Source organism: Moschus berezovskii, chromosome X (assembly GCF_049115385.1).
Source record: "Moschus berezovskii isolate FMDL1 chromosome X, NW_MosBer_1.0, whole genome shotgun sequence".
NCBI classification, from domain to species: domain Eukaryota; kingdom Metazoa; phylum Chordata; class Mammalia; order Artiodactyla; family Moschidae; genus Moschus; species Moschus berezovskii.
In genome coordinates, this window is record NC_142488.1 from 9,033,890 (window position 1) to 9,057,595 (window position 23,706).

The following is a 23,706-nucleotide window of genomic DNA, read 5'->3' on the forward strand; positions in this document are numbered from 1 at the left end:
CAAAGTCCCTCCCAGCATCAGAGTCTTTTCCAGTGAATCAGTTCTTCACATGAGGTGGCCAAAGTATTGGAGTTTCAGCTTTAGCATCAGTCCCTCCAATGAACACCCAGGATTGATCTCCTTTAGAATGGACTGGTTGGATCTCCTTGTAGTCCAAGGGACTCTCAAGAGTCTTCTCCAACACCACAGTTCAAAAGCATCAATTCTTTGGTGATCAGCTTTCTTCAGTCCAACACTCACATCCATACATGACCACTGGAAAAAACATAGCCTTGACTAGACGGATCTTGGTTGGCAAAGTAACGTCTCTGTTTTTTAATATGCTGTCTAGGTTGGTCATAACTTTCCTTCCAAGGAGTAAGCATCTTTTAATTTCATGGCTGCAATCAGCATCCACAGTGATTTTGGAGCCCAAGAAAATAAAGTCAGCCACTGTTTCCACTGTTTTTCCATCTATTTCCCATGAAGTGATGGGACCAGATGCCATGATCTTTGTTTTCTGAATGTTGAGCTTCAAGCCAACCTTTTCACTCTCCTCTTTCACTTTCATCAAGAGGCTTTTGAGTTCCTCTTCACTTTCTGCCATAAGGGTGGTGTCATCTGCATATCTGAGGTTATTGATATTTCTCCCGGCAATCTTGATTCCAGCTTGTGCTTCTTCCAGCCCAGCGTTCCTCATGATGTACTCTGCATATAAGTTAAATAAGCAGGGTGACAATATACAACCTTGACATACTCCTTTTCCTATTTGGAACCAGTCTGTTGTTCCATGTCCAGTTCTAGCTGTTGCTTCCTGACCTGCATACAGGTTTCTCAAGAGGGAGGTCAGGTGGTCTGGTATTCCCATCTCTTTCAGAGTTTTCCACAGTTTATTGTGATCCACACAGTCAAAGGCTTTGGCATAGTCAATGAAGCAGAAGTAGATGTTTTTCTGGAACTCTCTTGCTTTCTCCATGATCCAGCAGATGTTGACAATTTGATCTCTGGTTCCTCTGCCTTTTCTAAAACCTGCTTGAACATCTGGGAGTTCACGGTTCACATATTGCTGAAGCCTGGCTTGGAGAATTTTGAGCATGACTTTACTAGCGTGTGAGATGAGTGCAATTGTGAGGTAGTTTGAGCATTCTTTGGCATTGCCTTTCTTTGGGATTGGAATGAAGTCTGACCTTTTCCAGTCCTCTGGCCACTGCTGAGTTTTCCAAATTTGCTGGCATATTGAGTGCAGCACTTTCACAGCATCATCTTTCAAGGTTTGAAATAGCTCAACTGGAATTCCATCACCTCCACTAGCTTTGTTCGTAGTGATGCTAAGGCCCACTTGACTTCACATTCCAAGATGTCTGGCTCCAGGTGAGTGATCACACCATCATGATTATCTCGGTCATGATGATCTTTTTTGTACAGTTCTTCTGTGTATTCTTGCCACCTCTTCTTAATATCTCCTGCTTCTGTTAGCTCCATACCATTTCTGTCCTTTATTGAGCCCATCTTTGCATGCAATATTCCCTTGGAATCTCTAATTTTCTTGTAGAGATCTCTTGTTTTTTCTATTCTGTTGTTTTCCTCTATTTCTTTGCATTGGTCGCTAAGGAAGGCTTTCTTATCTCTCCTTGCTATTCTTTGGAACTCTGCATTCAGATGCTTATATCTTTCCTTTTCTCCTTTGCTTTTCGCTTCTCTTCTTTTCACAGCTATTTGTAAGGCCTCCTCAGACAGCCATTTTGCTTTTTGCATTTCTTTTCCATGGGGATGGTCTTGGTCCCTGTCTCCTGTACAGTGTCACGAACCTCCGTCCATAGTTCATCAGGCACTCTATCTATCAGATCTAGTCCCTTAAATCTATTTCTGACTTCCACTGTATAATCATAAGGGATTTGATTGAGGTCATATCTGAATGGTCTAGTGGTTTTCCCTACTTTCTTCAATTTAAGTCTGAATTTGGCAATAAGGAGTTCATGATCTGAGCCACAGTCAGCTCCTGGTCTTGTTTTTGCTAACTGTATACAGCTTCTCTATCTTTGGCTGCAAAGAATATAATCAATCTGATTTCGGTGTTGACCATCTGGTGATGTCCATGTGTAGAGTCTTCTCTTGTGTTGAAGGAAGAGGGTGTTTGCTATGACCAGTGCATTCTCTTGGCAAAACTCTATTAGCCTTTGCCCTGCTTCATTTCACGCTCCAAGGCCAAATTTGCCTGTTACTCCAGGTGTTTCTTGACTTCCTACTTTTGCATTCCAGTCCCCTATAATGAAAAGTACATCTTTTTTGTGTGTTAGTTCTAAAAGATCTTGTAGGTCTTCGTAGAACCGTTCAACTTCGGCTTCTTCAGCATACTGGTTGGAGCATAGGCTTGGATTACTGTAATATTGGATGGTTTGCCTTGGAAAGTAACAGAAATCATTCTGTCATTTTTAAGATTACATCCAAGTACTGCATTTCGGACTCTTTTGTTGACCATGATGGCTACTCCATTTCTTCTAAGGGATTCCTGCCCACAGTAGTAGATATAATGGTCATCTGAGTTAAATTCACCCATTCCAGTCCATTTTAATTCACTGATTCCGAGAATGTTGACATTCACTCTTGTCATCTCCTGTTTGACAACTTCCAATTTGCCTTGATTAGGATAGCTAATTCACCCCACTCCAGTACTCTTGCCTGGAAAGTCCCATGGATGGAGGAGTCTGGTGGGCTGCAGTCCATGGGGTAGCGAAGAGTTGGACATGACTGAGCGACTTCACTTTCACTTTTCACTTTCACACATTGGAGAAGGAAATGGCAACCCACTCCAGTGTTCTTGCCTGGAGAATCCCAGGGACGGTGGAGCCTGGTGGGCTGCCATCTGTGGGGTCGCACAGAGTTGGACACGACTGAAGTGACTTAGCAGCAGCAGGATAGCTAATTAGTTGGAGAAACGTCTGTGATGTAGGATGTCATAGAAACGTGTGTGTGTGTGTGTGTGTAACTACCTTTTGTTTCCCTGAAGCTTTCAGGTTGAAATGTCACTGGTGAGGTCCTGGGGTTGCATCTCTGGGGCCTCATCCTTCCTTCCCAGAATCCTGTGCGAGATGGCTGCACCTCTTTCTCTTTGTACATTCCCAGTGGATTTTGATGCTTCTTTTGCTGCTTCTGTTGGTAGGTGAGGCTTTCAGGCCTGCCAGTGACTCTGACAGCTTGGATTAGGGGTCGGGCCGGTAGCAGATGCCCTGTGAGTGCTTGTGTGAAGCAGGGCCGGCAGCCCCCAGCCCCCAGCTTGCTGTCTGTTTCTGTAAGTCACATGTCGGGGCACCCGGGCACATGCCTTCTTTCTGCTCTGTCTGGGCTGCTTTGAGCTTCAGTGACCAAAGGGCCGACTAGAGCAATTGTGACCGAGCTTGTATGGCCCCCTGAGCTGGAAAGAGTTCCCATCTGGCCCTTTTTAGGAAACACTTGCCAATCCCTGAAGGGCAGTTACATTACTGTGAGAAGAAGAAAGGTGGTGAAGCTGGACTGCTAGAAGGGTTTATGAGGCCGGGAGGAGAATTTGGTAGCAGTTTCTACCATGCCCATGCTGCCAAAGGAACCTTCTGGAACTCCCCCTCAAGTGAACCAGCCTTCCTTGTTAACTGGAGACTTTTAATCTGAGTTATGACTTTGCATTCCACCTGCTCAAGTCATCTGGGGATTAGCTAGTAGAGCCATTAGGCAAATAAGTTGTCATGGTCTGACTTGGGAGAACGTTGTCAGGGTCTCATGGCACCTGGCCCTGCTGGGCAGAGACAGGAGGGGAGGGGTGAAAGGGCTTTATGCAACTTCTTGGAGGGGGTGTGCGTGGAAAATGATGGCAGCGTTATGTGTAATTGATGGAGCCACCATGTGTAATGGTTCCAAGTGGGAAATCAGCCCAGTGTCCATCCAGAGGAGAATGAATAAACTCACTGGCGTTTGTCTCCAGCATCGAATACCATAGAACAGAAAGAGGCAAAGTACGTCATCCCGTGGACCAAATCCAGCTCATCCCCTGAGCCAAGAATGAGCTCAGAATGGTTTTTACATTTTTAATGATCAAAAGAAACTGAAAGAATATTTTTTTGTGATAGGTGAGGATTATATGAAATTCAAACTTCAGTGTCCGTGAATCAAGTTTTATTGACACACAGTCCCAGTCATTCATTTGTGTAGTCTCTCTGGCTGCTTCTCTGTTACAGAGGCAGAGTTGAGTAGTCTTTGTCAGAAGCCACGTGGCCCACAAACCTCCAAACCTTTGCTATCTGGCCCTTCATGGGGAAAATTTGCTGTTGAAGAGCACAGAGAATGAACAAATGATAATTAGATAAACTCAACAACATGGATAGATCTTATAACATAGAACAAAAGAAGCTAGAATCCACAGAATCCATTTATATAAAATTCAAAAACAGGCCAAATTACTCTGTGGTATGAGGATAGTGAATACCTTTAGGAGTGGAGGAGGGCCTGGAAGGGGCCATGAGGGAGCTTCTGGAGTCTGGTCATGTTCTATTCTTGATCTGGATGCCAGTTATGTGGAGGATTTCAGTTTCTGAAAATTTGTGGAGGTGTATACTTAGGATTTTTGCCTTTTTATAAACACATGTTTATTTCAATAAAAAAGACTTCACTAAGAAAAGTGGTTTCAGTGTGGCAGCTCCTCAAAGAGTTAAGCATAGAGTTTCCATATCACCCAGTAATTGTACTCCTAGGTGTCTACCCAAGCGAACTAAAAATACATGTGTGCATGAATGATCATAGCAGCATTAGTCACAATAGCCCCCAAGTGCAAACAGCCCAGATGTCCATCAGCTGATGAATTGATTAACACAGTGTCGTCTGGCCACAAAATGGAATATTCAGTTCAGTTCAGTTCAGTTGCTCAGTCGTGTCCAACTCTTTTCAGCCCCATGAATCGCAGCACACCAAGCCTCCCTGTCCATCACCAACTCCCGGAGTTCACTCAAACTCATATCCATCGAGCTGGTGATGCCATCCAGCCATCTCATCCTCTGTCGTCCCCTTCTTCTCCTGCCCCCAATCCCTCCCAGCATCAGTCTTTTCCAGTGAGTCAACTCGTCGCATGAGGTGGCCAAAGTATTGCAGTTTCAGCTTTAGCATTAGTCCTTTCAATGAACACCCAGGACTGATCTCCTTTAGAATGGACTGGTTGGATCTCCTTGCAGTCCAAGGGACTCTCAAGAGTCTTCTCCAACACCACAGTTCAAAAGCATCAATTCTTTGGCGATCAGCTTTCTTCACAGTCCAACTCTCACATCCATACATGGCCACTGGAAAAACCATAGCCTTGACTAGATGGACCTTTGATGGCAAAGTAATGTCTCTGCTTTTTAATATGCTATCTAGGTTGGTCATAACTTTCCTTCCAAGGAGTAAGCGTCTTTTAATTTCATGGCTGCAATCACTATCTGCAGTGACTTTGGAGCCCCCCAAAATAAAGTCAGCCTCTGTTTCCACTGTTTACCCATCTATTTCCCATGAAGTGATGGGACCAGATGCCATGATCTTCATTTTCTGAATGTTGAGCTTCAAGCCAACTTTTTCACTCTCCTCTTTCACTTTCATCAAGAGGCTCTTTAGTTCCTCTTCACTTTCTGCCATAAGGGTGGTGTCATCTGCAAATCTGAGGTTATTGATATTTCTCCCGGCAATCTTGATTCCAGCTTGTGCTTACTTTCAGCCCAGCGTTACTCATGATGTACTCTGCATATAAGTTAAATAAGCAAGGTGACAATATATAGCCTTGACGTACTCCTTTCCCTATCTGGAACCAGTCTGTTGTTCCATGTCCAGTTCTAACTGTTGCTTCCTGACCTGCATACAGGTTTCTCAAGAGGCAGGTCAGGTGGTCTGGTATTCCCATCTTTTTCAGAATTTTCCACAGTTTATTGTGATCCACACAGTCAATGGAATATTATTCAACCATAAAAAGGCGTGAAGTGTGATGGTCCAATATGGATGAAGCTTGAAAACATTATGATAAGAGAAAGAACAATCATCATCACTCCCTGTGCATCTCTAAACCAGAAGGAAAAGGTTCCAAGACGGCAGCCAGCTTGCCTGCTGTTCTATGTGCCTCTTCCAAACACAGGTGATGCAAAGGTTGACCAGGGGAAGGTCTGACTTTTCCACAGGGTAATCCAGATTATGCCAAAGCCTTTGACTGTGTGGATCACAATAAACTGGAAAATTCTGAAAGAGATGGGAATACCAGACCACCTGACCTCCCTCTTGAAAAACCTGTATGCAGGTCAGGAAGCAACAGTCAGAACTGTACATGGAACAACAGACTGGTTCCAAATAGGAAAAGGAGTGCGTCAAGGCTGTATATTGTCACCTTGCTTATTTAACTTATATGCAGAGTACATCATGAGGAACGCTGGGCTGGAAGAAGCACAAGCTGGAATCAAGATTGCTGGGAGAAATATCAATAACCTCAGATATGCAGATGACACCACCCTTATGGCAGAAAGTGAAGAGGAACTAAAGAGCCTCTTGATGAAAGTGAAAGAGGAGACTGAAAAGGTTGGCTTGAAGCTCAACATTCAGAAAACGAAGGTCATGGCATCTGGTCCCATCACTTCATGGGAAATAGATGGAAAAACAGTGGAAACAGCGTCAGACTTTATTTTTTTGGGCTCCAAAGTCACTGCAGATAGTGATTGCAGCCATGAAATTAAAAGACGCTTACTCCTTGGAAGGAAAGTTATGACCAACCTTGATAGTATATTAAGAAGCAGAGACATTACTTTGCCAACAAAGGTCTGTCTAGTCAAGGCTATGGTTTTTCCCGTGGTCATGTATGGATGTGAGAGTTGGACTGTGAAGAAAGCTGATCGCCAAAGAATTGATGCTTTTGAACTGTGGTGTTGGAGAAGACTCTTGAGAGTCCCTTGTACTGCAAGGAGACCCAACCAGTCCATTCTAATCCTGGGTGTTCATTGGAAGGACTGATGCTAAAGCTGAAACTGCAATCCTTTGGCCACCTCATGCGATGAGTTGACTCACTGGAAAAGACTCTGATGCTGGGAGGGATTGGGGGCAGGAGAAGAAGGGGACGTCAGAGAATGAGATGGCTGGATGGCATCACCAACTCTGTGGACATGAGTTTGAGTGAACTCCAGGAGTTGGTGATGGACAGGGAGGCCTGGCATGCTGTTTTCATGGGGTCACAAAGAGTCAGACACAACTGAGCGACTGCACTGAACTGAACTGAACCCAGACCTGCCCCCAGGCCAGCGCAGAGCAGTTTCCAGAATGTAGCTAAAATGAGGACATTAGATTTGCTGCTTCTGTTTACTAAAACTGCAGTTCTACGAAAACCAGGGCATATCAGAAGATTGTAAATAACTTGCTTTCTGGACTTTCCCGGTGATTATGCCCAGCCCCATACCCCACTTTCCTGATCGCTCTTTCCATCTGGTCTGATTGGAGAGAAATTAGATTGCGGCAGCTACTGGTGCGCATGCATTTCCATTGAGGAGGGGAACACGGACTCGGCTTCTTGCAGGTTACCAAGATCCCCCTACTTACCCAGGGCTCACTTTTTCTGTGTGTTTAGTCATCTCTTGTGCGTTATACTTCTAGATTCCCATTTATAAGTGTGAAGGGCAATAATTATCTATTACATGTATCACTGTAATTTTTGAGGATGTGAGATTATCACTCTCATTTTAATTTTGCCAACAGGGAAGAGTATGTTTTTTTAAAAGATACTTTTCTGCTCTGTAATAACTGATATGAACAGTTGGCGGTGAAGATAGCTCTGAAATGTCTGGAAAGTCCCCTAGGCTTAACCAATATCTGTACAGAGACAAAAAGTTTTGAGGAATTAAAAAATGTTTGCTTGTCCCCACGCATGTGAAAGGGGCTAGTAGTAAGTTTCAGGCTCTGTGTCATGCACATGCACTCTGGAGTGGAAAGCACCTGAGGAACAGTCCAGCCCAGGACTCTGGTTTTTGAGTGGAGGGCAGTGAGGGTCAGCAGAGATCAGTGGAGGTCACACAGCCAGACGGGATTAATGCAGATTTCTTGTTTAGCGAAAATAGATGTCTTTCATTTGAAAGAAAATAGTCTCTGATAAATGTAAAGACTTTGAAGAGTTTTCAGGAAAAGATATTTAAAATGCCAGGCATGCGTTCATGTTTTAATGGCCTCATGGGTTCTTGGTAAACAGAAATCACCAAGGCTCCCCAAGAAGTTCAGTTTAACTTTGCTTAATCTCCTTGAGCAGAAATGGTATCCATCAGGTTGCTTCTGTCAGCTGCAGAAATCAAAGGACGGATCAGATAAACTGTGGGAACAAGGGAATGTGCGGGGTGGTAAGGAAATGTGTTTTCATGAAACACTTCAGGTTTTTCATTTGACAAAGAGTTGTGATGCCGTAGCAATCCTATATCAGGAGTAAAGTGCTTCACAAATGTCTGCTTTTTAAGTGTGCTAACAAAATTCTGAGGTAGATGCTGTTAGACGGCCCCTACCCTGCCCCCAAATTCACAGATGGGTAGACCAAGGCACAGTAAGATTACGCAACTAGCCTAAGGTCACAGAGCTACTCAGTGGCAGAACTGAGATTTGAACCAAGGCAGTGCTGTTTCAAAGCCTGTGTTTTTAACCACTATGCGATGGTGCCTTTCCAGTGGTAATTATTCAAAATGTAGAGGGGAAAAGCATGAAATTAAAAAGCCAGATATATGATACTTTGATTTCTTTTAAAATATATCTGTGAAGAAAATATACCAGCATGTTACAGCAGTTCTCTCTCTAAAGTATTGAAAGGTTGCTGCTAGGAACCGTGAACAACACTGGGATTCTTGGCCTCCGGAGGAGAGGAATTCAATCCAGAACCAGTGACGAGGCTTGATTGCTCAGAGCTTTTTGTGTAATAAAGTTTTATTAAAGTGTAGAAAACCACAGATTCTGAACTGTGGTGCTGGAGAAGTCTCTTGGGAGTCCCTTGGACAGCAAGGATATCAATCCAGTCAATCCTAGAGGAAATAAGTCTTGAATATTCATTGGAAGGACTGATGTTGAAGCTGAAGCTCCAATACTTTGGCCACCTGATGTGAAGAGATGACTCACCTGATGCTGGGAAAGATAGAAAGCAGGAGGAGAAGGGGACGACAGAGGATGAGATGGTTGGATGGCATCACTGACTCCATGGACATGAGTTTGAGCAAGCTCCGGGAGTTGGTGATGGACAGGGAAGCCTGGCGTGCTGCGGTCCATGGGGTCGCAAAGAGTCGGACACAACTGAGCGACCGAACTGAACTGAAAGTTTAAAAGAGAGAGAGAAAGCTTCTGACACAGATATCAGGAGGGGACAGAAAGAGTGCCCCCTTGCTAGTTTTAGCAAGGAGTTATATACCTATTAGTCAGTCAGGCAGTCAGTTCAGTTGCTCAGTCATGTCCGACTCTTTGTGACTCCATGGACCACAGCACACCAGGCCTCCCTGTCCATCACCAACTCCCAGAGTTTACCCAAACTCATGTCCATTGAGTCGGTGATGCCATCCAACCATCTCATCCTCTATCGTCCCCTTCTCCCCCTGCCCTCAATCTTTCCCAGCATCAGGGTCTTTTCAAATGAGTCATCTCTTTGCATCAGGTGGCCAAAGTATTGGAGTTTCAGCTTTAGCATCAGTCTTTCCAATGAACACCCAGGACTGATCTCCTTTAGCATGGACTGGTTGGATCTCCTTGCAGTCAAAGGGACTCTCAAGAGTCTTCTCCAACACCACAGTTCAAAAGGATCAATTATTTGGTGCTCAGCCTTCTTTATAGTCCAACTCTCACATCCATACATGACTACTGGAAGAATCATAGCCTTGACTAGACCAACCTTTGTTGGCAAAGTAATGTCTCTGCTTTTTAATATGCTGCCTAGGTTGGTCATAACTTTCCTTCCAAGGGGTAAGTGTTTTTTAATTTCATGGTTGCAATCACCATCTGCAGTGATTTTGGAGCCCAGAAAAATAAAGTCAGCCACTGTTTCCACCGTTTCCCCATCTATTTGCCATGAAGTGATGGGACCGAATGCCATAATCTTAATTTTCTAAATGTTGAGCTTTAAGCCAACTTTTTCACTCTCCTTTTTCACTTTCATCAAGAGGCTCTTTAGTTCTTCTTCACTTTCTGCCATAAGGGTGGTGTCATCTGCATATCTGAGGTTATTGATATTTCTCCTGGCAATCTTGATTCCAACTTGTGCTTCTTCCAGCCCAGTGTTCCTCATGATGCACTCTGCATATAAATTAAATAAGCAGGGTGACAATATGCAGCCTTGATGTACTCCTTTTCCTATAGTCTGTTGTTCCATGTCCAGTTCTAACTGTTGCTTCCTGACCTGCATACAGGTTTCTCAAGAGGCAGGTCAGGTGGTCTGGGATTCCCATCTCTTTCAGAATTTTCCACAGTTTGTTGTGATCCACACAGTCAAAGGCTTTGGCATAGTCAATAAAGCAGGAGTAGATGTTTTTCTGGAACTCTCTTGCTTTTTCAATGATCCAGAGGATGTTAGCAATTTGATCTCTGGTTCCTCTGCCTTTTCTAAAACCAGCTTGAACATCTGGAAGTTCATGGTTCACGTATTGCTGAAGCCTGGCTTGCAGAATTTTGAGCATGACTTTGCTAGTGTGTGAGATGAGTGCAATTGTGTGGTAGTTTGAGCATTCTTTGGCATTGCCTTTCTTTAGGAAAGAAATATACCTATTAGCAAGCTGCAATTAGCAGAAAGGCCTCAAAGCTGAGAGAGCTGCACCAGGCCCCTCACCCACAACGTGCAGTTTGAGATGGTATCAGCACAAGGTGAGTCATCCCAGGCCATAAAACAATTGACATAAATCTTGAAGAAAGGCAAATTTTCAAACAAATGCATAGTTCATTAACATAGCTTAAGAAGACATTTCCATAAGAAAAATTGCTGCACTCAATATGCCAGCAAATTTGGAAAACTCATCAGTGCCACAGGACTGGAAAAGGTCAGTTTTCATTCCAATCCCAAAGAAAGGCAGTGCCAAAGAATGTTCAACCACGGCACAATTGCACTCATCTTACACGCCAGCAAAGTAATGCTCGAAATTCCTCAAGCCAGGCTTCAATACTACGTGAACTGTAAAGTCCCAAATACTCAACCTGGATTTAGAAAAGGCAGAGGAACCAGAGATTAAATTGCTAACATCCGTTGGATCATTGAAAAAGCAAGAGAATTCCTGAAAAACATCTATTTCTACTTTATTGACTATGCCAAAGCTTTTGACTGTGTAGATCACAACGAACTGTGGAAAATAAAGAGATGGGAATACCATACCACCTTACCTGCCTCCTGAGAAATCTATATGCTGGTCAAGAAGCAACAGTTAGAACTGGACATGGAACAACAGACTGGTCCCAAATTGGGAAAGGAGTACGTCAAGGCTTTATATTGTCACTGTGCTTATTTCACTTATATGCAGAGTACATCATGAGAAATGCCGGGCTGGATGAAGCATAAGCTGGAATCAAGATTGCTGGGAGAAATATCAATAACCTCAGATATGCAGATGACACCACCCTTATGGCAGAAGTTGAAAAAGAACTAAAGAGCCTCCTGATGAAAGTGAAAGAGAAGAGTGAAAAAGCTGGCCTAAAACTCAACATTCAAAAAACGAAGATCATGGCATACGGTCCTATCACTTAATGGGGAAACAATGGAAACAGTGAGAGACTTTATTTTTCTTGGCTCCAAAATCACTGCAGATGATGACTGCAGCCATCAAATTAAAAGACGCTTGCTCCTTGGAGGAAAAGCTATGACCAACCAGACAGCATATTAAAAAGCAGAGACATTACTTTGCTAACAAAGGTCCATCTAGTCAAAACTATGGTTTTTCCAGTTGTCCTGTATAAATGAAGAGTTGGACTGTAAAGAAAGCTGAGTGTTGAAGAATCGATGCTTTTGAACTGCGGTGTTGGAAAACACTCTTGAGAGCCCCTTGGACTGCAAGGAGGTCCAACCAGTCCATCCTAAAGGAAAACAGTCCTGAATATTCCTTGTGTTAGGCGAGTGTATGTTCCTTGGTTCTTTGTCTTGTCACAGCAAAGATTTGGAGTGACGGACTTGAAAGCCCCCTAGTCGTGTCACAGCTCTCGGGTCTTGGACAGACCGTGTTATAGCTCTCAGGTCTCGAATGGACCGTGTTATAGCTCTTAGACAAATCAGTGTTACAGCTCAGTGTTACAGCTCTATTTTATTTAGAAGACAGCAGGAAAATCCATCTTCAAGGCATGAGGGCACGTCAATCCACAAACGCGAAGAGAAGAGCGCCCAGCGCGCAGGAGAGAGAGAGGGAGCTAGCTTTGGCTCCTCTTTTTATATGCTTTTTTCCCCCTGGGCCTGCCCAATGTAAATTGGGCCAACCAGGAGTGTTGTTTGTTTTACCTGAGGTCCTCACTCCGGTCCTCGGACCTTCCTTTGTTCTATTTTTGCGGGCTTTTCCCTTCCTTGTCTTTTGGCTACCGCCATTTTGGACTCCTTTTCCCTACCTAACCTACCTAACACTTGGAAGGACTGATGCTGAAGCTGAAACTCCAGTACTTTGGCCACCTGATGGGAAGAGCTGCCTCATTGGAAAAGACCCTGATGCTGGGAAGGACTGAGGGCAGGAGGAGAAGGGGGCGACAGAGGATGAGATGGTTGGATGGCATCACTGTCTCGATGGACTTGAGTTTGAGCAAGCTCCGAGAGTTGGTGATGGACAGGGAGGTCTGGTGTGCTGCAGTCCATGGGGTCGCAAAAGAGTCGGATATGACTCAGCAACTGAACAACAACAACAACCAGTGGTTAGGACTTGGTGCTTCCACTGCTGGGGCCTGGGTTCAATTCCTGGCCAGGGAACTATGCAAAGTCACCACCTCCTTCTGAGTCCCCTAAAAGGCCCCCAGTTAGATCTACAGATTAGATCATATTTATTCTCCTTTACCAATTATGTCTGATTGTCACGACCATGTCATCCTCTATCAAAAAGTTTAAAGTTGCAGTTGTTCTCCAGAGTGACTTTTTGTTTCAACCGTTATTCCCTGGAGTTGTTACTTGTTTAGAGATTTGGTTAAGTTTCAGGTAACATGAACTTCTTTATAATAGAACATCCAAGTGCCTGCAGTTCTTTGCTCTGCTGCTGGTTAGGTTTTTCTTACAGGGGCTCCCTGTGGTGATTTAAAAGCCTGCCGCCTTCTTTTTTCCCATTAGAGATTTTCTTTACCGCGTATAATACAAGGCTGTTACCATCTTGTTTTTGTAAAAGTGAGAATGAAATCTTTGCTTTCTAACTTTATGCCTTCCCTTTTCTTATTGGTTGCTACTGACTTCCGCAGTATACTTCTTCACTGGGCACTCATTGGTGGGTATAATTTTCAGCTTGGCATGGCTCAAACCTCAAACTTCTAAAGTTTTAAAAGCAGCTAAGTTGTGCAGTCAATAAATCTGTTACTATGGCCACTTTACTGTGTGTAGGGTGATTACTCCACTTTGCCCGTAGCGACTTCTCAATTTGATCACAATGCAGTTTTGTCACGTCATGGGTGAGTCCTCCAGATATAAAAGTACATAAAGCAGTGAGAGAAGCCTGTGCTCAAATATTTTAATAACCACCCTTCCCTTCTTTAACCATCTTATTCTGGCACTTTTGTGGTCTCCGCCTTATAATTCACATTGTCATCCTCTTTGCCAAAGTAATTTTAATTTAGTGCTTATTCCAACCTCTTGTCTTTGTAAGAGTGTATGATTTTTTTCGCTAACTGGGGGTGAGCGTTGGTCCTGCTGCAGAGTGTTTTCTCTGGGTCAAATGAGTTCCTATGTGATCTGTAAATCAGGTTCTAATGGCAGTGTAACTGTGGGAGATGTCTCGGTTTATTTGCAGTTGTTTTCCAAATGAGGGGAGCCAGAGTAATGGGAGTGGAATTGTTATCTTAGGCAGGAGAGGAAGAAGCATGCAACTTTGCTACTGCCCTGGCAGCAGGCGCCCTTTTGACTGGATTTTAAGGAAAATTAGAAGTGAGTGCCTGCACTCAGGGCAGCTTGCCCAGGGCAGCGTGCCTCCAGCCTGGCATGGCTCTTGGCTTGTCTTAGTCTATTCAGGCGGCTATAACAAAATACCACAGGCTGGGTGGCTTATAAACAACAGATATTTATTCCTCACAGTGCTGGAGGCTGGAAGTCTGAGATCAGGCTGCCAACATGGTTGACTGAGGGCTCTTCTCCCAGTCACAGATTTCTTGTGTCCTTATGTGGTGGAAGGGGCCAGCGTGCTCCCTGGGACCTCTTTTATATGAGCACTAATCCCATTCATGAGGACTCTGCCCTTAGCATCCAATCGCTTCCCAAAGATCCCACCTTCTAATACCATCCATTGGGGATTAGGGTTTCAACGTTTGGATTTGGGATGGGGGCATAAACATTCGGACCATAGAATGACTCGTCCACCAGTTAAGTCTTGCCAGCATTTTCACTCTCCCATTTCTGCTACTGGTGGTGGTGTTTTTCAGTCACTCAGTCGTGTCCCACTCTTTGCAGCCCCATGGACTCCAGCACACCAGACTTCCCTGTCCTTTCAGTTCAGTTCAGTTCAGTCGCTCAGTCGTGTCCGACTCTCCGTGACCCCATGAATCACAGCACACCAGGCCTCCCTGTCCGTCACCAAATCCCGGAGTTCACTCAAACTCATGTCCACAGAGTCAGTGATGCCATCCAGCCATCTCACTCTTGGTCGTCCCCTTCTCCTCCCGCCGCCAACCTTTCCCAGCATCAGAGTCTTTTCCAGTGAGTCAGCTCGTCGCATGAGGTGGGCAAAGTATTGCAGCTCCAGCTTTAGCATCAGTCCTTCCAATGAACACCCAGGATTGATCTCCCTTAGAATGGACTGGTTGGATCTCCTGGCGGTACAAGGGACTCTTGTCCTTTACCATCTCCCAAAGTTTCCTTAAAGTCATATCCATTGAGTCAGTGATGCCATCCAACCATCTCATCCTCTGTCGTCCCCTTCTCCTCCTGCCCTCAAGCTTTCCCAACTTCAGGGTCTTTCCAATGAGTCAATTCTTTGCATCAGGTGGCCACAGTATTGGAGATTCAGCTTTAGCATCAGTCCTTCCACAGAATACTCAGGGTTAATTTCTTTTAGGATTGACTAGTTTGATCTCCTTGCTGTCCAAGGGACTCTCAACAGTCTTCTCCAACATCACAGTTCAGAAGCATCAGTTCTTTGGCATTCAGCCTTCTTTATATTCAGCCTGAATATGATATTCAGCCTTCTTTATATATATTCTATATACTCACATCCGTACACAACTATTGGAAAAACCATAGCTTTGACTCAACAGACCTTTGTAGGTCTTGGCTATCCACACTACAGCCCCAGAGGCTGCCTGCCTGCATGGCCCACTTGATCTCCTAGGGGAGCTGGTTACTGGTTTGATTACAGTGCTTTGGTTTTGAGTGGTAGGCCTCAACCCTATTTCCCCTCCCCTCCACCAACTCTCTCATTTTGATGTCCTGCTTTTGCAGAACGTGAGGTTTTCCAGAAATGTGTGTAGTAGACTGTCAGTATAACTGGCTCCATATTTGTGAATTTGCCTTCTCACTAAAATGTATTTGTAAGCCCCAGAGCAATCAATACTTGTGGTGCTTGCCCACTCATTTGCAGAGTGCACGTGGTGAGCTGCCAGAAACGCGTGATCCTTGCTGAGGTTGGAGAAGGTGGTGCTCGGCCATCTTGTTTTAGTTCCCAGACCAGAAACAAGTGTCCTTTTCACAATTTGTTTAGTGCCATATTTTCCCCATTTTTGTTCCTTTTTGTTAAAACTGGTACCTGAGATGCAGGGCAGGAGGGCCTGTAGTGTTTCTGAGCCTGAGAAGGCTGTGCTATGCCTTATGGAGAAAATGCGTGTGTTAGACAAGCTTCCTGCAGCATGAGTGACAGTGCTGTTGGTTGTGAGTTCAATCTGAATGAGTCAACAATATATAGTTGATACTTTTGCTGTTGTTGTTTAGTTGCTAAGTTGTGTGTAACTCTTTTGCAACCCCGTGGACTGTAGCTCACCAGGCTCCTCTGTCCATGGGATTTCCCAAGCAAGAAGACTGCAGTGATTTGCCATTTCCTTCTTTCGGGTATCTTTTCAACTGAACCCACATCTTCTGTATTGGTGGGTGGATTCTTTACTGCTGAGCCATCTGGGAAGTCCATATGGATCTGATAAGGTGTCTTTAAATGGAAACACAAAATAAAGTTATATATTGATGTTGTGACTAAAGGCTTCAAGTAACCTAACCTTATAATTCTCTTAGGGACAATGCTTCAGTACTCACTAATTCAGTGGCCATGATGACTTTATAGCACATAACTGCCTCAAATAATAAGTAATTAATGTTTGGGTTTCCCAAAGTGAAAGTGAAGTCTCTCAGTCGTGTCTGACTCTTTGTGACCCCATGGACTGTAGCCTACCAGGATCCTCCATCCATGGGATGTTCCAGGCAAGAGTACTGGAGTGGGTTACCATTTCCTTCCCCAGGAGATCTTCCTGACCCAGGGGTTGAACCCAGGTCTCCCGCATTGTCGGCAGACGCTTTACCCTTTGAGCCACCAGGGAAGATGTGTTGAAATCTAATCCCCAGTATGATAATATTAGGAGGAGGGACCTTTAGAAGGTGATGAGGTCATGAAGATGGGGCCCTCCTGGATGGGATTAGTACCCTTATGAAAGAGACCCAGAGACCTCCATCACATGAAGACACAATGAGTAGATGACCACATGAACTAGGAAGTGGACTGTCAGCAGGCAATAAATCTGTTAGTGCTTTGACCTTGGACTTTCCAGCCTCTGAAACTGTGAGAAATAAATGTATGTTGTTGATAAGCCAACCAGTCTGTGGTATTTTTGTTACAACAGTCGATGCTGACTAAGACAGACTGTATTCATCACAGCAGAGCCACTTATGCTGAAATCAGTCTTTCTGGTACCAGAAAATAGAGCACATAGATTGTCCTTCCAGGACTATGCAGATGCCCTGCTTTCATTTCTAACCACAGATTTTTCTCTTCCAGATGTAAGTAGCATGGTCAATACAGGAGTGATCAGTGGTTCTGGAAACCTGATGGATTTCCTCGACGAGCCATTCCCTGATGTGGGGACATATGAGGACTTCCACACCATCGACTGGCTGAGGGAAAAATCACGGGACACCGACAGACACAGGAAGGTCTGTGCTGTTCATAAAGCTACATTGAGTGGAATCCCTTCAGAGGGCTTAGTCATGCTTTCACCATATAGTTACTGAGCTAATACTTGGATTCATGCATCATGTTCTAAGGCAGGTTCTAGAGAAGAGAAGGAAGTGATGTGAACAGATAATTATAGTACCAGGTGCTTTGGGTGTGAGGCTGTGTCATACCAAGGTGTGGTGTGGAGGGCGAGGAGGGGGCTCTGGAACCAGATACATCGGGTACATCCTGGCCATGCCACTGTCAGGCTGGGTCACTTTTGGGGTGCTATTTCTGGACCTTGTCTTCTCATTTGCAAGGATGAAGTTAATTATACCTATAGATAAATGAGGCTATGTGTGTATGAAAGCACATATTATAGCACCTGGCGTCTCGCTGGCATCAAGATGCATTTTAATGGACTCCAATAAAGTTGTGTATCAAGTGCTGTGGGATCATTTAGGAGGGACCATGAAGGAGGGACTTTTTAGTGAGGGTAACCCACTCCAGTATTCTTGCCTGGAGAATCCCAGGGACGGGGGAGCTGGTAGGCTGCCGTCTATGGGGTCGCACAGAGTCGGACACGACTGAAGCGACTCAGCAGCAGCAGCGTTTCAGTGGAGTGTTGATGGATGAGTAAGAGTGTGCTAGGCAGAGGAAGGGGAAAGGGTCCTAATCAGGAGCTGCCCTTTTTTAGGTCACAGGAACATGAAAGACTGCACATTTAGGCAGTTTCAGGAGCTCTGCGGTCTGGTGGCAGATTCAAGGAAGGAGAGGACCGGAGATGAGTTTGGGTGCATGGGCAATGGGGCCACACTGGGAATGACTGAGTGGAAGAGTTGACATTTCCTTTTGATGGCCACAAGAGAGATGTTCCACCAGGGGGTAAACAGGAAGCTTGGAAATGAGTTCAGGAGAAAGAGGAAGAAGATATGACAAGAGTGCCAACGAAGAGAGGCTTGGGGTCATGATCCTTCACAGGAGCCATTGGCAGGATGGACGGCAGTACTGGGGTCAGGATGATGGCCTGGCTGTGGTCAGAAGGGTGTGAGGCCTTGGATGACGAGATGGGAGAAAACCCAAGCAGCAGATTTTAGGGGGAGGCCACTGAGTTGTGTTTCAGCTGCTGTGAGTTTGAGCTGTTTGTCCAGCCTACAGCCCTGTGCCATTCAAGGGCATGGTCAGGATTGTGGTGGAGGGTGAGGGGTCCCTGGCGTGTGAGTGGGTGCTGAAGCTTTAGAAGTAGTGGGTTCCGTTGGGAGGGACTGGGGACCAGGGATGGATGCTTAGGTGAAGGAGGGCAACCAGCAGAGTGGCTGCAAGTGAAAGGGGGAGAGAGTGGCGAGGATGGAGCGCCCTCCACCAAGAGGTCAGATCAGAGATGCAGCAGCCACAAAGGCGAGAACAGCTTCAGAGAGTCTGAATGAGCTGTCACATCCAGAATGATGTCAAGTCACATCACGTTACACAGTGGCAGGGAAGGGAGGCTGAGAGATGTGTAGGGAGTGAGGTCCCACGGACACTGATGCAGGCGATTGGCTCTGACATGGAGAAACGGAGGCGAGGGGGCAGCCTTCCGTCCGGAACAGGGGTCACGGACTGTGGCCCTTGGGCAAATCCAGCGCATCTCCTGTTCCCAGAAGTTCCACTGCCTTGGCACACAGCTGCGCCTGTGCGTGCACACACTCTTTATGGCTTTTTGTGCGACAGCCACAGACTCCAGTAGTTACCACTGAGACCATCTGACCTTCCAAGCTGAAAATGTTGACTTTCTGTCTCTTTATAGGAAATGTTTGCCGGCCCTTGCTCTTAAGGGTGTAGGGGAATGATGGTCTCAGGGATGTAGGATTCTGTTAGCACAGGGAGGGAAAAGGGGGCGCCTATGTGTGTAGACATAGCCATCTGCCTGGGAAGCGTGGTCCATGCTGCCTCATTCAGCGTTCTTGCCGTTGGTTAAAACCACAATAAGTTGTCACCTCATACAGGTCAGAATGGCCATCATCGAAAAGTCCACAAATAATAAATGCTGGAGAGAGAGAGTCTACGAATAATAAATGTGGAGAAAAAGGAACCTTCCTGGACCACTGGTGGGAAGGTCAGTTGGTACAGCACTATGGAGAACAGTATGGAGGCTCCTTAAAAACTGAAAATAGAGTTAACATGCGATTCAACAATCCCACTCCTGGGCATATTAGAGAAAACTCGTAACTGTTTATATGTAAGGCGTGGAAGCAACCTAAGTGTCCATTGATAGAGGAATGAATAAAGAAGATGTGGTATATACAAACAGTGGAGTCCTGTCCAGCCATAAAAAATGAATGAAATAATGCCATTTGCAGCAACATGGATTCCACTAGAGATTATCATACTAAGTAAGTCAGACAGAGAAAGACAAATATGATATCGCTTATATGTGGAGTCTAAAATATACAAATGAACTTGTTTAATACAAATGAACTTATTTACAAAACAAAAACATTCCCAGACATAGAAAGCAAACTTACAGTTACCATAGGGGAAACTAGGGAGAAGATAAATTAGAAGTTTGGGATTGACAGATACACACTACTACATATAAAATAGATAACAACAAGGTCATACTGTATAGTGTAGGGAACTGTATTTAATATCTTGTAATAACCTATAATGGAAAAGAATCTGAAAAAGAAGATATATAAAAAACGGACTCACTTTGCGGTACACCTGAAATTAACACATCATTGTAAATCAACTATACACCAATAAAAAAGAAGGTAAACACTCTGGAAAAAAGATGTCCAAAAGTCCATAGCTGTAAACACACACATACACACCCACACACGTGTCCTTATGCTTGGAATGTACCAGTTGAATAAAATGTGTTTGACTAGGATGTTCTTGCTGTTAACATGTAGTCTGGAAAACCAAAGAAGGAAATGAAATCTTTGTTGAAGAGGGTCTTTTGTGAACAGGCCTTACGATATAAGCTGAGATAGTGATTCGTATTGAAAATGCTTACACCAAAGTGATGTCTCCCTTCAGTATGACTTTGGAATAATCAGAGATCCAGTCATGCTTAGTAAGGTTTTCTTAAGTGAATTTTTGGGGATTCTGATTCTTCAGAGATCGTCATTTTCATAGCTCTGTGAACGAGAAAGCCCATTTGACCATCACGCTCGGAAACTGAAAGAATCACCTACGTGGCCATCTAGTTGCTTAATTACATTTGTTTTCTCAGTCACCCTGTTTCCTGAGGAAACAGTTGCAGAAAAGGAAGTTTGAATTGGAACGTGTATCCACATCAGCTCTGATGTCTTTTTATTTCTAGATAACCAGCAAAAGCAAGGAGTCCATATGGGAGTTCATCAAGAGTTTGCTGGATGCCTGGTCGGGATGGGCAGTCATGCTGCTCATTGGCCTGCTGGCAGGTACGTGTTGCTTCTCTTGCACTTCATGCCGGGAGTTTGTGGCTTGAAATATCTAAGAGCAAAATACATGACTTACCAATCTATCATCAGTGAAGCAAGGAGACCCCAAGGCATGGGTGGACCAGGTACAGTCATTGGAGAGCGATACCAAGAGAGCCGTGCTTCCCTGGTAGTTCAGTGGTAAAGAATCTACTGGCCAGTGCAAGACACATGGGTTCAATCCCTGGATCAGGAAGATCCCCTGGAGAAGGGAATGGCAACCCACTCCAGTATTCTTGCCTGGAAAATCCCACAGACAGAGGAGCTGCTGGGCTACAGTCCGTGGGGTCACAAAGAGTCAGACACGAATGAGCGACCAAAAGCACACACTTCACATTCTGTAGGACTTGGCTATGGAGCAGGCTAGATAGGATGGGAACGTTTTGCTCTCTAAAACATCCTGTGAGAATGAACTTGACTAACAGTGTCAGGCTCTGGGATGGACATCGAGAGACGCTCCCAGTAACACGAGATGCTGCAGGGCCTGACAGAGGCCTGGGAGAGATACCTCCAGTCCTTGGGTTGTTCTGACCCTCAGGGACTCTGCGTCCTTCGTTTTTATAATCCCAACACCATGTTTGTGACCCATCGGTGTTTTCAGAGCAAATGAATGTGGATCTGGAGGGGACGCCTCCCCTTTTAATAACACTCCAGCCCTCCATGGAAATCATTTCCTGAAATTTACTTACTCTTAGGAGGTTGTGAAGGTTAATGTCAAAGAGGAAAAAACTGATCAAGTTAAAGAGATTTCCTTAAGAAAATCCCCTGCCTGTAGTAACATCATAGTTACGGGTTATAGGACTGATCAGAGAATGACTGTGATATGGGTCCAGTGTTTCACATGCTGTCTGACAGCACTCCCATGGGGCACAGACTGAAATTTTGTGATTGGAGGACTCTGATTTCTGGCCGCCTGTCATTTGTTACAGTGGTGGGAGGGGCTCGGTTGCCAGGGAAGGACTCTGTCTGCCTGGTGGGTCATAAAGGGCCCAGAAAAGTGCTAAAGTGGCAGTCCTCTCCCTCCAGTCACAGCAGCTTCCCATTTGTCCCATCCTACCCTTCTGATCCCCACGGATATTGGTAGCCGTTTGTAGATTTACAAAATTTTGCCACCCCTTTGTTTGACTGCTAATGTGAAGACCTTTAAAGGAAGGCGGAGAAGTAGTTTGCTGCAAATCAAAACCACAATGAGATACCGTTTCACACCAGTCAGAATGGCTGCTATCCAAAAGTCTACAAGCAATAAATGCTGGAGAGGGTGTGGAGAGAAGGGAACCCTCTTACACTGTTGGTGGGAATGCAAACTAGTACAGCCACTATGGAGAACAGTGTGGAGATTCCTCAAAAAACTGGAAATAGAACTGCCGTATGATCCAGCAATTGCACTCCTGGGCATACACACCAAGGAAAGCAGAATTGAAAGAGACATGTACTGCAGTGTTCATCGCAGCACTGTTTATAATAGCCAGGACATGGAAGCAATGTAGATGTCCATCTGCAGACGAATGGATAAGAAAGCTTTGGTACATATACACAGTGGAGTATTACTCAGCCATTAAAAAGAATGCATTTGAACCAGTTCTAATGAGGTCGATGAAACTAGAGCCTATTATACAGAGTGAAGTAAGCCAAAAAGAAAAACACCAATACAATATACTAATGCATATATATGAAATTTAGAAAGATGCAAATGATAACCCTGTATACGAGACAGCAAAAGAGACACAGATGTATAAAACAGTCTTTGGGACTCTGTGGGAGAGGGTGAGGGTGGGATGGTTTGGGAGAATAGCATTGAAACATGTATATTATCACATGTGAAATGAATCACCAGTTCAGGGTCGATGCATATTACAGGATGCTCGGGGCTGTTATGCCGGGATGACCCAGAGGGAGGATAAGGGGAGGAGGGAGGTGGGAGGGGGGTTCGAGAGGGGGAGCTCATGTACACCCGGGGCGGATTCATGTCAATGTGTGGCAAAACCAGCCAATATAATATTGTAAAATAGTTAGCCTCCAATAAAAAAATAATAATACTCTAATGAAAAAAAAAGAAGTAGTTTGCTGTGAATGTTGATGTCTTTGTTTAGAATAGATTTATAAAACTTTACCCAGGGTTATTTTTGGCTCCTGGAAATGAGAGATAGACGTGGGAAATTAAGGAATCTGAGTAGATGTTCTGGCCTAGATTTTTCAACTGATCCAAGAGCCCAGTTGGGCTGTATTTAACACATCAGATACCAACAACCTGGCTTCTCTGGCAATCCAATTCCCCTCACTTCTTTTAGGTGGGATCACCTGGGGTTTTAAAACTACTGCTGCCCAAATTGCAATTAAATAGTACTCCAGAAATGATGCCCTAGCATTGAGTAAAGCCCCTTCCACCTGTGATGCTGATGTGCAGCCAGGTGTGAGTACCACTGGTTACGTGTCACAGCAGATGAATAGAGGAGGGAGGCAAGAAATGGATGATCTTGATGATCTGGATGTAATGGGAAGGGAAATCTAGAAAACTGCCCCATTCGCCTTCCCGTTCCCCAGCTGTCTAATGGTGGTGAGACCCAGGAGTCCCACTGCTTGGCCTATCACCCACTTAGTGGCAGCCTGGGTATTGTATTCTGACTCCTAAGATGGAGCGGCCCAACCTGCGGCTCCTATGAGGGGCGTTAACCCAGAGCCACCGCTGGGGGTCGCTGTTGTTCCACACAACGTTTTCGTTTGACGGTCATCTTTCTTGTCACCTTTTCTAAAAGTACCTTTCTGTTTCTCGGAGCTTCATCCCCTTCGCCCACCATTATGTATGTATGTGTGTATGTATGTAACAGCCTTATTGAGCTATAACTCACATACCATACAATTCACCTTGTTAAAGTGGTTTTTAGCCTAGAGAATTCCGTGGCCAGAGGAGCCTGGTGGGCTGCAGTCCATGGGGTCTCACAGAGTCAGACATGACTGAGCGACTTCACTTTCACTTTTCACTTTCATGCATTGGAGAAGGAAATGGCAACCCACTCCAGTGTTCT

The 23,706-nt window shown here is 44.8% G+C and overlaps 1 protein-coding gene across 5 annotated transcripts in view; it reads left to right on the forward strand.

The window, feature by feature from the left end:
• Positions 1 to 23,706, forward strand: part of CLCN4 (Cl-/H+ antiporter 4) — a 74,010-nt gene that overhangs the window by 16,717 nt on the left and 33,587 nt on the right. For all 5 annotated transcript variants that reach the window (XM_055437997.2, XM_055437994.2, XM_055437995.2 and 2 more), the window contains 2 exons: positions 17,082 to 17,236; positions 20,545 to 20,644. In XM_055437997.2, the coding sequence (XP_055293972.1) occupies positions 17,093 to 17,236; positions 20,545 to 20,644 (244 nt within the window). In that variant the 5' untranslated portion in view covers positions 17,082 to 17,092. The remainder of the gene's footprint in view (positions 1 to 17,081; positions 17,237 to 20,544; positions 20,645 to 23,706) is intronic.